The following is a 16,694-nucleotide window of genomic DNA, read 5'->3' as shown; positions in this document are numbered from 1 at the left end:
AGCATGCAAACATTAGCATCAGCCTGCTTGGTCAGCAAGCAAACCTCTGTAAACTAAAGTGACACAATTTTAAGATAGTGATTTGGTGATTCTAACAAGACTAAAAGAAACAGAAAATGGAAAATAATAAATTTTTTAGTCATGAACATTAACTCCAAAATTCAAACATTAGGTTCAACATTAGGTTGCTCGGTCAGCTAGTTTGACCAACCTTGTATATAAGCCATCTATGCTCTGCATTTTTAATGAAGAGAATGGCTAAATGTTAATGTAGTGCGTATGCATTTTACTGCTCTGCTTTACTGCAAAATTTAAGAAGGCTCAAAATCCATCCCATTAGAATCTGTGGACATTAGCCTTAGCATACCAACATAAACATTAGCTTACTTGGTCAGCAGGTTTGACCTATCTATACACCCAACTTCTGTACACAGCCATTGTACACTACTTCCATTTTAACCAACTTCCCTATGACAGATTTTACTGTTTGACTGGAACCATTTCTAGTGAACTGGACGGTTTAGTGGATTAAAACAAAGTACAGTTCAATTTTCAAACACCACTACAAAAAATCCTGACCTGCTATGTATTGTATTAGGTTCTCTTCTTAAACAGCATTTAAACATGTTGGACTGTCTTGGACAATATTGCAGTGTGTGTGTTGTTCTGAGGACCAATGAGAACACAGCCTGTCGAATGTGATGTGTAGCCATCCGGAGACATGGAGGGGAATCCAAAATACAGAACACAAAACAACTGCCATGGTGCACCAGAAAGTCTGATGGATGTTGGAGATTTTTTGCTGAATATTTATCACAAGCCATCACCATTGCTACTTTTGTTTAGTCTGAACTCGTGTTTGGTCTCTAGGGGTTTTGAGACATTTCTTGTGTAACAGCTGAACGTTTGTGAGTGAAACTGGATTGTGTGTATTGTGTTGTAATTGCCATGTGGCTTGACACCACACACCATAAGATCCAGCCTGTTATAGCAAAGATTTCTTATCATCTCTCACATTTTGAAAATCGGCTGACTGGTGTGAACCAGGGATTAGTTAATTAATTAAATAAGTAAATTTCCCTTAATTTCAAAGTTTTAACTTTTTAATGAGAAAACTCAAACATGAACATTGTGTCGGTGTTTGCAGGTCATTTGATCATTGAGGTGAATAAAATAAAATCTACTCCACCCCTAAGAGCTGTTAGGTTCAGTCCTTTGGTCCATTTGAGCTGCAGAAAGCTTTTATGTGCCCAGCAGATTTTCTAATTGATTTACATAAGAGAGGAACTGCAAAAGCCTTGATCTGATTTCAAACAACTGGCATCATATCATTCACCGTGGAGATCATGAGGCCCTCAGAGCCAACAGGTGCTGGGCAGCAGCCTCTTTGTTTGAATTCTGTGTTGGTTCTTCCAATTCTGGAGCTTCTTTTTGTGAACATCACACCTCCACTAATCTTTTGAGAAACCACCAACAGATAGATTCCAGAACCAATGAATGTCATAGTTCATGCATGAGGATTTAATGTGGGACCGACTGAGCAGCTTTATGATGTATACTGAAGCTAATTATCAGGAAGAAAACCATAGTTTATGGAATTATCTAGAGTGAAGTGGACTATTAACTAGAAATGTTAGAGTTGCACATATTTTCTGATTAACCATTCATGTATTCAGCAGTTTTTGGCTTTCTGTTTAATTTCCCTGGTTCCTCTCAGACTGTCATTTTCTCTAGCCTTTGCTCCCTTTCTAGTTGACCTTTCAGCTCACTTTGCAACAGGACGTAGGCGGAAGGAATGATCGATAATTAGAGTAAGGAGAGGAGAACAAAGAGGATGAAGACAACTAGAGCAGAAAACAGTTAGCAGAGAGAGAGAAAACAAGACTTTATATGGATAAACACAAGTTATAAGATCCATCCATCCATCCATCCATTTTCTGTTCACCCTTGTCCCTAATGGGGTCGGGAGGGTTGCTGGTGCCTATCTCCAGCTACGTTCCGGGCGAGAGGCGGGGTACACCCTGGACAGGTCGCCAGTCTGTCGCAGAAGTTAGATCATTGAGGATCATAGATCATAAGATCATTGAGGGGAAATGACTCAGTAGATGCTTCAGGAAAGAAATGAAAGTGATGCTGCAGCTGAGTTTTGTTTAATGACTGCATCAGGGAGAGATGGAGAAATGATGTTGCAGACGCCTAACATTTACCCACCGTCAAGCCTTTTCATTGGCATCTAAGGTTATTTTATTGTCATCGACAAGAAAGTTATATTGGTCCAGTTTGAATCCAGCATAATTCAATAAAAAACAAGAATTACAAATTCTGAACTGCTTCCATAAAGTTTAACATGATAAAAAATTCAAACAACAGTTTCAAAATCATTTCTCAGCAAGTATGTCTTTAAAGGTTTAATGAACTTTAATTATTGAAGTTTGGAATGAGCATGTTTGAAGGTTTTATAGAAACTGGGATGGATTTTTTTATAAGAAAGAAGAAGACATAGTAAACATGCTGAGTGGCTGATTGCTATAGCGATTTTCAGGTGTAGGCAACATTTCACATTATCAAACTTAACTAATAAACTAAATAAAAATTGTTTTTTAAAAAAGGACACATAAGCAGGTATTGGACATACTTTACATTCAGACATTTCTGTTTTAATTAGTGCAATTTGATGTAATCTATTTTCAGTTTTTCATTAGCTGCAAGCGGAAGATCATTATAAGTAACAGAAATAAAGGCTTAGTATCAGTCTGTGTGTATTTAATCACATAATGTTTCACTTAGTGTGTGGATGTATTTAATCAAACTGACATTCTTAACTTATTCGTAACTTAATTCACTATGAGTTGCTGAAATTTTACAAGAACTAAAATCTCTGGCAGCAAATCTTGGGATAGGATGACGTAAAATGTTTCTTGGAGTTTAACTTTAGATTGTGTGGCATCACACTTTAAGATGTAAATGTAAGATATAAAAATAGCAAAAACTGAAACTTTCAATTGTGTGAAAAACTGGTAAATGTATCAAAATGCCAATTCAGAAGTCCAGCCTTCTGGGGCCTTTTTAAACACTCATCTGAGCTCAGATGAGCAGCAGTGGTGACGCTCATTTCTGTATTTGTCTTACAAATAAAAAGAAGACACAAAAATTAAAAACTGGTTATCAAGAAGGAATTGACTAGATTCATCTAAACCTATTCTCAAAACTGAGTCTATGACCAAAGAAGAGCCAAAGGTTCTAAATGACTAGTTAAGAAACAGGTGTGATGATTAACTCATTATGTTCAGACGCGAGAAATCAAAACCAACAAAAACAACTCATGGAACAGATGTGATACATGAGAACTGCATAAAATGAAACCAACACAACAAATAACACGAACAAAAACTGAAGAAATCTCATCTCTGGTCCAGAAATGCAACGTTATGAAAAACAGAACACCAAAGAACTCATGTACTCAATCCATAACAGTGAGACTAATTACGTAAATCTTTTCCTTTATAATGTTCATAATGGGGCTTCATTTTAAGATTGCATTTGAGATTATTGATTCCCTATTGATTTGTAAATTATAGATGGATTTTAAAGACCCTGTATTCAGGTGCGTGTGTTTTGTTTAAAAGATGAAATAAACCTGACAGAATTGAGTGTTTTCTTTATTTTATTATATGAAAAAAGTATTGCAGTGGGGTTTTCTCCCTATTGTTGGGTTTTCCTTAGAGCTGTGAGATATGGATTGCAGAGATATGTTTAAGCTGCTTTGTGGGAAGGGATGGTCCTCACTGAAACATTTATTTGTGAGTAAAATATATTTTGCTGCTTTGCATCTGTTTGCATCTCAAATGCAAATCTTTTTCTCCTTGATGTTTAGTTAAACACACATGAACCCAAACAACGTGACTTCCAACAACAAAAATAAAGTTCCTATGAAACGATGTGTGAGATTATAGGTGAATCATTGTGTCTGCCTTAGAGTTAGTTGCAGTTCTTCCTTCATTTTCAAATGTTTTGCCCCTTGCTTGTCCTCTAAATTTAAAAAGACTTGACAAGACTTATCAGATCCTTTTTAGATATTTTGTGAAGTAGTGGCAATGTACAAAACCTAGTGGAACCCCATAACAAGCTCCAAAGACCTGAAACAAAACTTCTAGTTTAGACTTGTGGTATGATGGAGTGGTGATATAGTTAAGCAATTTAGTATTCCAGATTATATGTTTACTTTACTAATAGGTGTTGTTGAGTATCATATGTGCATTAGGAAAAAAAAATCTTATTGCTGCACGTCCACATATCTAGTGGATCATTATTATGATTTCCAAAGGCATGAACAATAACTACATTTAGAACAGCTGTACCAGTTTAGGTTCATCTAAAAGACCCAGAACACTGGCTCTAAAGGACGGGAATCGGAAACCAGGGGTTTAGAAAAATAAACAGAAATCTATGAGACAAATGGATTCCAGGTACTCCAGTGACTAAAAGACAGTCAGTATTTGTTGTAATTTATCTGGTGATTAGCTTTGTTTATTTTATGGATTAGCTTAGATGAGTATCATCTACAAAGTGCATTCCACATAGGTAAATAATAAGAGCAGAACATGCTGGTCCAAACACAAAATCCTGAGGAATTTCATTCATTTGAAATCTAGAAAGACTTAAAAAATCTGGAATTTATCAGAAAAACACAATTGAAACCCAATAAAGGATAGTATTTTAGTTCATGAGGGGGGATATTATCATTCATCGACAGGAGTTACTGTTGTCAATAAGATTTTCAGTGTGCTTAGCTGTCGACATCCAGTTTGTGTTTAAGTTGCAAGACAGTCAACCTTTCTGGGTTGAAACAGGAAATAATAACTAGTTCACCTTTGCAGCACATCAACCAACATGCTGTTTTGAGGGTGTTGGAGCACAAGAAAATGTTTTTTCCAAATTAAAAAAATAGCAAAACAAATGGAAAAACTGATCATTGGTTTTGTAAAACCAGTTGATTGGTTTTACAAAATCGACATCTGGTATTTTGGGAGCATTAAGTTCCTTAACAGAGGTTCACATGCTTGTTATCTGACACCCAAATGGGCAAAATAAAATTAGCATAATCCAAACCACCAACCTTGCAATATGTAAAGTTATCAGCATTGTGGTGAAACGGGACTCAGATAGGATCTGCTGTATAACAGATGTGATAGATTTGCATAGATCTGTGATAATGTTTGCATGCACCTTCACTCTTACATACAGGAACATTGAATGCTTATTAAGTTTAATAAATGATGGCTTATCGGATGATTTTGAAAAAAAAAAAACGTAAGAGGAAAAAGGAAGACTCAAATGAATGTCATGGAAACATTTCATAATTTTTTTGTTTTTAGGCTTCAGTGTGGATTTGTGTAGAGAAGGAAATGGGAAAACATATCAGACACAGAAAAAATGAATATGATATTCACACCTCTGTTTGACTACATTTGAAACTCAGAATCTAAAAATAACCCTAACTCAAAGTAATTTCTTGTTCTAACGAATATCTGGTATTTTTGGATTAAAGAAACAGCATCCTACATGTCTAGGCTGAAAACTTTTACTTCTTATGTCACACAGCAGTCTAGTTTGTCCAAAAGTCGTAGAAAAACATGTCTGAAATCTACTAGAACTGGACAGAAGACTTAAAATCAGTCAAGGTAAACCAAAAAAAAAAAAAAAAAAAAAATCTAAAGAAACTTCAGAAAGCCAAGAAAACTGTTGATCAACACCTTGAGAGACAGTCCAGTTGAGAAAACATGGTTTGAATAGAAACTTTTACAGAGGCACACACAAAGTGAGCCAGAATCACCATTTTGCTGACTAAATATGTTTATGTTTTAAAATGTGTTGGGGTTTGAGTCAATGAACTGATATCCCTCGTTGTGACAGGCTCACCAACAACCAGTTCATACCACCTGCAACTACTATCAACCATAAAGAAATTTCTAGAAAAATCATGAAACGTAAAGTTTCTCTTTGAGAGTGTCAACAATGCTTTCCATTTATTTTTGTATTGATTATGTTGGATTTTTGCTACAGCAAGAAATCCCAGCCATCTAATGTTTTCAACAAGATATTGGTGAAAAACTCTGACGTTTAGTGTGTATGATGTGTCCCGAGTCGTTTGTAACCTTCATCCCTTTGGCGTTTGTGCAGAGAAAGACTACAGCAGCTTGTGTGAGCGGCAGCCCATCGGACGGTTACTGTTCAGACAGTTCTGCGATACCCGACCGGAGCTGAGACGCTGTGTCAAGTTCCTGGATGCTGTGGTGAGACATTTGTATGATTGGTTTGTATTTGTCCTGTTCCTTAGAAGATTCACCCTTTAAGGTTTAAAGGGTTATTTCAGCTGAGGTCAAGTCGGTTTCACTTCTATCACTGATCTAAAAACAACTACAGTTAATCAAAGCCCATTACGTGATAAAAGATCAACACACTAGCTAAATACAAACACTGATGTCATACTCAACTGGAAGCTAAATAAAATGTATTTCATTTTAGAAGATATTTTAATTACTCTGCTGTTTGATTAGCTCTGCTTTCCAAAGGCAGGAAGTTCCAGAGCTAGGAGCCACCACAGAAAAGACTCAGTTACCTTTCGGGATTAGTTTGGATCTGTGGGTCTCAAAGGCTGTGTTCATACAACCCAAATCTGACTTTTTTTTGCCTATATGTGACCGATATGATACTTTTTTTTACCGTAGTCTGAACAGCCCAATTCCAATTTTTCACCCCCCCAAAATATCAGATTTGAGCCACTCCCATATATAGTATTGAATGGATGTTTTTTGATTGTTTTCAAAGCATTTGGAGTCAGATCGGTTTTTGAAATCCTCTGTTCCTGTTACTGAATTTAAAAAGAGGAGGAAATGAGTGTCCTGGTGTCCAGCTTGTGTTCCTTTTGTCCAAATTAATAAAATAATCTTTTCCTGAGAAAAGATGTCATACTCAACTGGAAGCTAAATAAAATGTATTTTATTTAGCAAAATGTATGTAAAATAATCTTTTCCTGAGAAAAGATTATTTTATTACATTGTTAGACCTGTAGTAATATGTCTAACAATGTTACTACATTGTTAGACATGGATGTCTAACAATGTGATACCTAACATCACATTGTTAGACATGTTATTACATTTTATGGTATTTTTATATTTTGCTGACTATGGCTTTTATGTACAGGGTTACTGAACTAAACATATTTTTCTGTACAAGATGTCAGATTTCTCTATTTATTTCTGCATTTTTTTTTTTAGAGCAAATAAAACAAAACTACACGTGCATGAATTGTAGTCGAGTCTCAGTATCGACAAATTCTACAAATAATAAAAAAGCACAATATTAAAAATGGCTTCCCAGTTTTGGGACTTTGTCACATTTAACATCTTTATTTACACTGAAATTGAATTAAGACAGCTTGACTCTTAGATGCTGAATAGGTTGCAGATTAAGGCAGTTGTTGCGCTTGATGTGATTTAAGGGTATTTGAGTGAAGGGGGCTGAGCAGAATGGCAAACTTTGCAGATTTTCATTTGCAATGGCATAAAGAAAGGTTTTAAAATGATCGATTTGTAAAAGTTTTTGTATACCAGGTGAAGTCTTGCTCACTAAATTTCCCAATGAGTGGCATAGAGAGGTATCACTGCATGAATAGATGACACATATGTCATTGTAATCCATAAAGACAAGTAGAACCCAGCATCAGAAATGTGACTCTGAGAAAATGTGCTTGTTTTATACTTTATTAAAGGACATATAACAGTACGCAGCTGAAAGTAAAACCTGGTTCTCATGTTTGCCTTGATGCAGGAAGCTTTAATTATCCTGAAATGCCTGAATGAAGCACTCAAAGCTTGCTGAGAGCCTCAGGAAGTGGAGTTTAATGTGTGTTTAATGAAATACAGGAACTCTTCACTTCTTGGAGCAAACAGTGTCTGTGAGTCAGCGTTCCATACCTCCCATGTTGCAGAAACAAACTATGCATTTAGTTTTCCCTCTAATTCCCTACTCTAACTCGGACGGACTTTGACGTCTTTGCTTTGATGGTTTTTGTTCTGGTTCTCATGGAAAAGTATTGTTTTCACAGCTACTTTGGGGTTTTGTTGACGTCACAGAAAAATGAGAGGAAGCTAGGCTTTTTTCAGAACCGTGGTCCAATCTGACAACATGCAACGGCTAATGAAGACCTTATCAGTCCCCCTTTCAGCCGGCTCCATTCTGACTCACTGACTTGTCCGAATGGCGTTGCAGCTTTCCAGCGGGCAATTATTTCTACCCATCCAACCGCTTCTAGGCTCTTCTCTAGGAGAACGGCGAGATGGAGAGGCAGAGTCGGATCTGAACAGGCTCTGCTGTCACTTAGCATGCATTTACTAGCACTCCCAGTGAGAGGAAGCACTTTGGATGTTTCCATTCAGGCTCATCTTACTTCAGGTCGACAGAGGAGATACGATCCTTTGATGTGTGGAGGAGGAAAATCAAAAGTTTGTAGCGATGACATTCACAGCACATTAGGAATTTTATCCTAAATATTTGGAAACCGATCAAGATGAACAAAACTGGCAGTATGGTTGCGTCAATCCAGGAATGATGCAAATTTGGCTCATCCAATACAGGTGCTTCATGCACATGGAGACTTTTTGTTTGTAATTGGGGTAAAATTGCCGGCATAATTTTCTCACAATGGAGCATGTTAGATACAACACAAACTATGAGGCTTTTTATAACCAAGCTTTTATAATAAGTGGAACCTAGGGCTGGACAATAAATCCATAATAATATATATCGCAATAGACATGTAATTAATATCAATAGATATGACCAATAGAATATTCAACAATTTCTCTGAGCTCCTATTCAGGACTTTACTGCATTCTGGGGGATGTAGGCAGAGGAAAGGCTGTAACAGCTCAACCTTTCACGGACTGCTAAACAAGCGTGGTGTCCTGAACTAACTCACCCACTCTTTTGGTTACCTAGTAACTCACTCTTTCTACTTACTCAACCTGTTGAGTAAGTTGCGCAGCAGCAGTTTCAGGTTAACTGTGTCTCATAACTGCTTAAAAATAAAAAAACAACAGTGTGGAGAGAAAACTTTGGCTAAAACAGGAGAGGTGATGTCATCAGCTTGGTGTTATTTCAGCTATTTAAAACTAAAACTAATTCATACTTATCAATATCAACTGACATGAAAAGCTTATATCTGGATCAGTTTTTCAGCAATAACATCCAGCACCAGTAGAAACCCTTTTATCCTATAAAGACCAAATCAGTGTTTAATCCAATAAATGTGGCTAAAATATGACAAAATCCTGTAAGTACATTTGTTCAATCGAGCTCAAAAAATTTAAAAACTTGACGTTTTTCTTTCAATACAGCAAATGTACAAAACCTGTTTTAAGTTTTAGACCTACAATGAATAGCATCCCCTTCCTACAAAAACCTACTTTATTTCCTTGATTATTTATTTTTTATGTTTATTTTTGGTCCATGTGACAAAACGTTTGGATGCCAATTCTCCATAAATATGACGGGTTGATTTCTTGGAGACGTTTTCATAAAAGTAAGAAGTTCTTTAGGTGGATCAAAATATTACTGTCGTCATTCCAGAAATGTAAATTGTACAAAGTGAAATTATGAAAAATGTAAGATTTAAAGATGAAAAGTGCTGCCTGAAAATGTGTCACCCAACAACTTCCACTGGGCTTGGATTTTATCGGGTTAATTTTTATTAATTAATTATGTAGATTTTACGCATAACATTTTTTAATGCAATTATTTACTTTTTTTTCTTCTTTTAAACAAATACATGTTCTGGCCATAACCTTTGCATTTGCATGTTTCCAAATGTAGCCGTATGCCAAAGTTGCATTTAAGGAGGACTGGGCTAATTTTCAGTTTGTTTGTGACTGAACCACAATTACACAAACCACATGAACATAATCGGACATCCTGAGCTCTGCAGACCTCATTTAGTGCTGTAGTTCTGTATTTTTGAGCAAATGTTTCCTTAAAAACTCATTTAATCCTGCAAAAATGTAAATCCTTGAAGCTGTAATGCTCATCTTTTATTCCAGCACCACTAAATGCCAAACTCATTGCAAACGTTTTCAGGCGGAGTACGAGGTGACTCCAGACGAGAAGAGGAAGGAGTGCGGACAGGAACTCATCGACAAATACTTCAACCCAAAGGTATGCCCTTCAGGTTTTGATTCTTTAAATCAAAATTTAACATTTGTAACAGTGTAAAAAAATCTGCATTCCAACCAATATTCAATATTTGATTTTAGGTGCATCTAAAAACTGTAAATCAATAAACTTTAGTAGATATGATAATCTTACTCAACTTGATTGCATGTATTTTGCTGTTAATTGCCTGAAATCCAGTGATGTTTTTTTGGGGGGGAGATTTTTGGACATGAAATGAATCATTCTTTTAAACAGATTTTTGCACAGATTGTTGGAAAATAATTTTGACTGTTTTTTCACTAGTTAAAGTGTCATGCCACTCATTTATACTTGGCTTTTAACTTTTTTAAACCAAAACTAAATGAATAATTCTTAATATCTGCATAATTTATCAATTAAATAAATTTTAATATTCAGAAATAGTTTTTATTGACAAATGCTAACTTTTAACATGTGTAATATTGTTATTAATTATATTGTTTTATTTAGGCTGACCCAATAACAGATATTCTGTTCTTCAATCATTTTAATTGTATTAATTAATATTCAAATGGACAAATTCAGGAAAGTCTAAAAATATAAATGAAAAAGTCTATTATTAGCTCAAAAATAATTATTAAATAAGATGACTTTTGAAACTGTAAGCTTAAGTGAAAAGGTAATGTGATTTATAAATAGTATTACTAATTATTGGTGTTTAGTTTATATAACTTAACACAATTTTTCTGACAGAGCTACAGATGAAATGTTTGTCCCAATTTCCTTTTATTGCCTAAAAGCAGAAACAAAATCTGAAATGTGTTGAAGTAAAAATAACTAAACAATCACATCCTCTTTTTTCTGCCACCACAAACAGCTCTAGTATAACAACAGAATTATGGTTATGAATAAAAAAGTAATCTAAATAGCATATCTGTTGTCATAAACAGAATGACATTCCTCTGCTGACTATGATTTGTTTCTGTTTTTGTATTTTCAGACGTGTGTGAACTTGCAGATGTTTTCAGTCTCAATGAGAATCTCCTGCAGCTGGTTCACAGCAATTTTTTGTTGTAAATCTCACTTGTTTGTGTTTTTCTGCAGTCAGAGAGCCATGTTTCTGAGGTGGAGGCAGCCATGATGACTCAGTGTACAGAGAGGCTGCAGCAGGAAGCCTGCAAAGAGCTTTTCAAGGACTGCACCAAGTAAGGTCACAGTGAATGTAGAAGCAACTGGGAGTTATTTATGTATTCACAAAAATGTGACAATTATTTCCTAGAAAAATAATCATGTCTGAAGATATTTTCTGCATCCACTTTCATTACCAAACAAAATCATTTGGTTTGTGAAATATTAGAAATATTTAAAATTCATCTGGAAAATGTATCTGAGAAACCCTAAAACTATTACTGACATCTGATCAGACTGTTTGCTAGACAGTCTGATCAGAACACTATATATGGGCAGAAGGTTTTGCTTTCAGATTAATTACTGTAGCTTTTGGTGTCCCCCAGAGATATGTCCTTGGACTGTTGCCTTTCCCTACATATTATTATTTTTTATTAACATTTGTGGGAATGAGGGAACACAACCACCAGTGAATAGTTCCATCCATCCATTATCATACATCCTTGTCCCTAGTGAGATCAGGAGGGGTGCTGATGCTCAGCTCCGGCGGTCAATGACAAGAGGTGGGCTACACCCTGGACAGATTGCCGGTTCATCACAGAGCCAGTGAATAGTTGAAATCTGCAAATACTTGAGACACCTCTCAAAATGCTTACAACTGAAAAATGTAATAGTCCAAACATAAAATATTCCTTGATATGCATTAATACGCTCAGTGAAATCGTCTTAGCACTATTGCAGAAACTAACATCTGTAGTCTTCCTTTGGTATACAGCCAGGGGTGGAAATTAAAAATGTTCTCCATCAGCCACAGTGGCTGGTAGAGAAATGTTTTTACCGGCCACTAAGACATTTCACCAGCCACTGTTTTTTTTTCTTCTTTCGATTACAAACCCCACAAGTACAAGCAAATTATAGAAAATGTATGATTTATTCTTAGCTCTATGAAAACCAATTTACTGACAATATACATACATACATACTGTACATATACAGAATAATTTAACATAAAGCATGGACACCTTAACAGGGTTGTAGTGCAATAAATTAATTTGAAGTAATTACTAATGGCAAACTTTAACTACACAACCCTAACATTCTTGCAATCATATGTTGAACATTTCCAAATTTTGGCAAAATCTCTCCCTGATGGTATTTATTAAAGATGTGTCTAGTCATTTTTAAAATATTTATAAGTTGTATCAATAGCTGTTTTCTAACTGTTATATTTGTTTTCCCTTACTTATTACAATTATTAATAAAATATCTCAGAACGTGTTCATAGGGCACCATAACTCTTCCTCAATCTGTCCCTGGTCACCTATCTCTCATCATCATCCTCCAACAATAATATGAATTGTTAATTCCCTCTCCTTGTCTGCTACTGAATCTCCTCAAACGGTCAAAGTTAGTGTGATAATTAACATATCGGTTAGTTTGACACATTTTTCTGAATGGGCTTATGCGCTTTTTAGCTTTTGTCGTAGTTTTTCTGACTTGTCTCGTATCCGCTCATTTTCTTGGACTCCGGTTAGCTGAAATGGGGCTATTTATAAACTTAGAGGGGAGGGACGGGTCAAGGAGAACAGATCTGTTCAAATTGTCAACGTTGCTCCAATTTACACGACACTTCATACTTTTACCCACATTTGGCCAGTGGTGGGTCAAACCCAGGGTTCACCCCTGTATACAACCAATCAGAGTCAAGGAAAATAAATGTCACTCCTTCATTGACTGCTTTGCAAACACCAGCCAGTAGCATATTGAATAGCATTGTGCCTTAATATTTACGCTTTTTAACTTGGATTTAATATTTTAATGCACTCTATGAAAGACATATCTGCAAATAATCTGCAATTATTTCTCACAAAACATCCATGAAGAGTTGAGTCTGTGAATCGGCGGGGGTCCACTGTGCATAAAATATAGTTTCTTAAACTTAGAGGGAGAAAACGAAATCTTACATATAGTGTGAGGTCATCAAACTGATTTTAACAAATAGATTAACAGGTTTTTCTAAAATTATTTTTATTCATTAAGAGAAAAAACGTGGTTAACAACCCTGAGCACTTTCAATAAAGTTTTAGTCAACTCTGGTTCAACACTGTTGAGCTGCATGTGATGCTAAAAGCTCTTGTGTTTAAGAGAAGCCGTTAACCAAACTTAATAAAGTCTTTAATATGCAGGAAAAAACAAGAATGGAAAGGAAGAAGAACAATAGAAAAGAATAAACTTCTTTCATTTGGGTGTAACAGTTAAAAATTCATGGCTTGGGCTCTGAGCGTCGTGTCAATGAAACATCATCTTCTGACAGATTCCTGAAGCAGTCTGACAACCGAGCCAGATCAGAGTAAACATGGAAATGTGCAGTTGGATGGGAAAGTGATGCTGGCTTTCAGTGCATGAAGACTCTAACTTTAAGTCACAAGTAGTTCTTGCGTTTGAGAATTAGACATAATTAGACTAATTTACAATGATTTATCACTGATCTTTGGCCTGCTCCAGTATTTAATGAGCAAAATGTACAAATATCTTCTAAATACTTTTGAAAACATTTGTTTGAGAGGTTCAACTCCAACAGTATTTGCTCATGAGTGATGTCAGAGGAAATCATTTGTTTATGCAAAGGCTGCTGTGAGCTATGTCAATACAGACTCAAAGAACTTTTTGAAAATAATTTTCTAAATCTTTTGAAACATTTTTTCTGTATCTAAAACCTGAAAACACGAACAACAGTTTTAGAGACTTGAATACTAACTTTATGTCAATATTCAGGAAAAGCGCAGGATATCACTTTTTCCTGATTGTTTATTGAAATAATGACAAAACTGTAATTTGACTTGAAAATCAGTGTGTAGCAAGCAGTTTGACCTTTAAGGACAAAAACATTTGAATAAAAATAAATGCACATGGGTTTTAAATAGTCTTTAACAAAAAGTTAAACTTTGACCTGTGGATACGTCTGAAATCCTTCTTATGGCAGAAGTATTCACAGATTAAACGATACAGCAATGTTCAAATGAAAACCTGTTATAAAATTTTGAAAATTGATCCTAATTCCTTAAAAAATACAACAGAGAAAAATAATATTCAGTTTAACTTCAAATAGAGTTGTCACAATACCAAGTTTTCTGGATGATAAATTGTCCCCAAAATTATTGCTATAAATGATAATATTGTTTGAGATGTTTTTCATGTAATATTTTGATAATGGCACAATAATGCAAATTTACCCTCTCACAGATGAATAAACTTTAATTTTGTAAAGAACGCTTAATACTGGAACTGGAAGATATTTTAAATATCCATAATAAAACACACCAACTAAAAGCAACAAAAATGTAAATAAAAACCACACATGACTGAAATCATAAATATGGATTATAAAGTATCTGTAAATAAAATTGCCCTTAAAAAATATTTGTCAGAATGGAAATGATCAAACTCTTTTTATCTCATTATGTGATTAATTGTTTATTGCAACAGGCTTAACTTCAAACTTATCTTCTTATTTCTTTTACATCAACACACGGCCTTGTAAAAATCAATTTAGAGCATTTAAATCAGCAACCAGATAAACAGCCACCATCCACAAAGACCAAAATAAATAAACCTCCTGTTTCTAAAGATTCACCCAGACTCCTTTCACTGTGTGTGTGGTCTATAAATTTCATTACATCTGGGAATCCCATGACTCCAAATGCCAAGTGAGAATCACATTTTTTCATTACAACTCAGGCCATCAATTAATCATGCTGAATGAAGCTGTCTCACATGAAATGTATTTACAGTGTTCATAATTTGATCTCAGTTCCTGGAATTACATCTTGGTTAGATGGTTATAATGTCTTTCTGCTGTAAAAAAAAAAAGTCCAACGTTGAACCAGGATCAGCTGGAATGCAGAGGACTGGGAAAAGTTAAAGTTAAGGGATTAGCAGAGAATGAAAAATGGTTGGTTACAAGTTGATGACTGATCGAAGGAAGGTATGATAATTTACTGAAACCAGCAGAGACACAAAAGTAAAAAAAAATATTTGCAACCGGGTTTTGTATACAATTTTAAAAAATTAAATTAATAAATTTGAGAATTTTACAAAAGCCACAAAGTGTATGGAATGTTTTTCAATAAAGGAAACTATAAACATTTTACTCAAAATTTCTAGATGTAGATTATGTTGTATTTATAATAATGAAAACTACAGTAAATTATGTCTGCTTGCTTTCAATGTTTTTTTGTAAAGACAATCACCATTTCTTTGGTTGTTCCACATATACATTACAAAACTGAAGGGACCCGGGCCCTTCAGTCAGTGGCCCCAAGACTGTGGAACAGTTTGCTCTTGCAGCTCCATTTTGCTGACTCTGTGGAGGTTTTTAAAAAGCAACTAAAGACATTTTTATTTTCCCAGGCTTCTATCTCTTGATTTTATTGTGTTTCATATGTTGGTTTTATGTTTTGTTTGGTTTTAAGGTTGATTTCTGCTGTACAGCGCTTTGTGATTTTAGACTGATCTGTGACACACTGGGGAAAAGTAGACAGAAAGCTCTACAATTACATGTATAAACTGTACAACAAAGGTATTTAAAATTAAAAAGTTTGTGAATGTTTAAAAAATGTAGTGTCTGACATCATCCCTATCTGAACTGAACATTTCATGGAGAAAATATGTCAAATCTAAAATTGTGATGTGTAAAAACTGGTTACCTAATTCAGTCAGGTAAAGATGAACTTTCTGTGACTCACTTAAACTGTGATTGGCGTTTCTGCTCTAAAGTACTGCTGAGTTATGGAGCTTCAAAAAGGGCTGGGTTGTCTCACGTCTTCATTAATTGCATAAATAACATGTGATGTTTTGCCTCCAATTATCAGATTAGAACCAGTCCAGTCAAGATTTGGTCAAATTTTGTTTGAGTTTTTCTAACACTAAATTGAGCAGCAAACCACAGATTGTAAGACAAACTCAAAATTAAGAGGAAATTAAGTAGTGTGAATGAGTGAGTTTGTATTATCTGATGTTGTATTTGAAGGAACTTAAAAGTAAGAACAGAAAATCAAACAAAAGGTAAAATTATCCTGAAGTGTGGCTCATTTCTCAAATGACAATTAACTCTTAATCCAACAGGTTTCATTTCACCTTAATCCATTTTAATAATTTTTACCCTTCAGGAATTTCCTGATTTCAGGCTATTAAATCTAAAACCAGCAACCTAAAGAAAAGTTGAATTCACTAATTCTCATTTTGTTTTTTTGTTTTTTGTTTTTCTTTCAGATTGATACATGACTACCTGAGCGTGGCGCCTTTCGCTGACTACCTTGACAGCATGTACTTCAACAGGTTCCTGCAGTGGAAGTGGCTGGAGAGGTAAGACTTTC

The 16,694-nt window shown here is 35.1% G+C and overlaps 1 protein-coding gene across 1 annotated transcript in view; it reads left to right on the top strand.

Annotated features, from left to right (window-relative positions):
- grk6 (G protein-coupled receptor kinase 6) overlaps positions 1-16,694 on the top strand; it is a 53,789-nt gene that overhangs the window by 18,297 nt on the left and 18,798 nt on the right. The window contains exons 3-6 of the mRNA XM_028031727.1: positions 6,181-6,293; positions 10,138-10,215; positions 11,296-11,396; positions 16,591-16,683. Of these exons, the coding sequence (XP_027887528.1) occupies positions 6,181-6,293; positions 10,138-10,215; positions 11,296-11,396; positions 16,591-16,683 (385 nt within the window). The remainder of the gene's footprint in view (positions 1-6,180; positions 6,294-10,137; positions 10,216-11,295; positions 11,397-16,590; positions 16,684-16,694) is intronic.

Source organism: Xiphophorus couchianus, chromosome 11 (assembly GCF_001444195.1).
Source record: "Xiphophorus couchianus chromosome 11, X_couchianus-1.0, whole genome shotgun sequence".
Lineage (NCBI taxonomy): Eukaryota > Metazoa > Chordata > Actinopteri > Cyprinodontiformes > Poeciliidae > Xiphophorus > Xiphophorus couchianus.
Note: the sequence above shows the minus strand (reverse complement) of the source record. Positions and strands in the feature narration are given on the sequence as shown.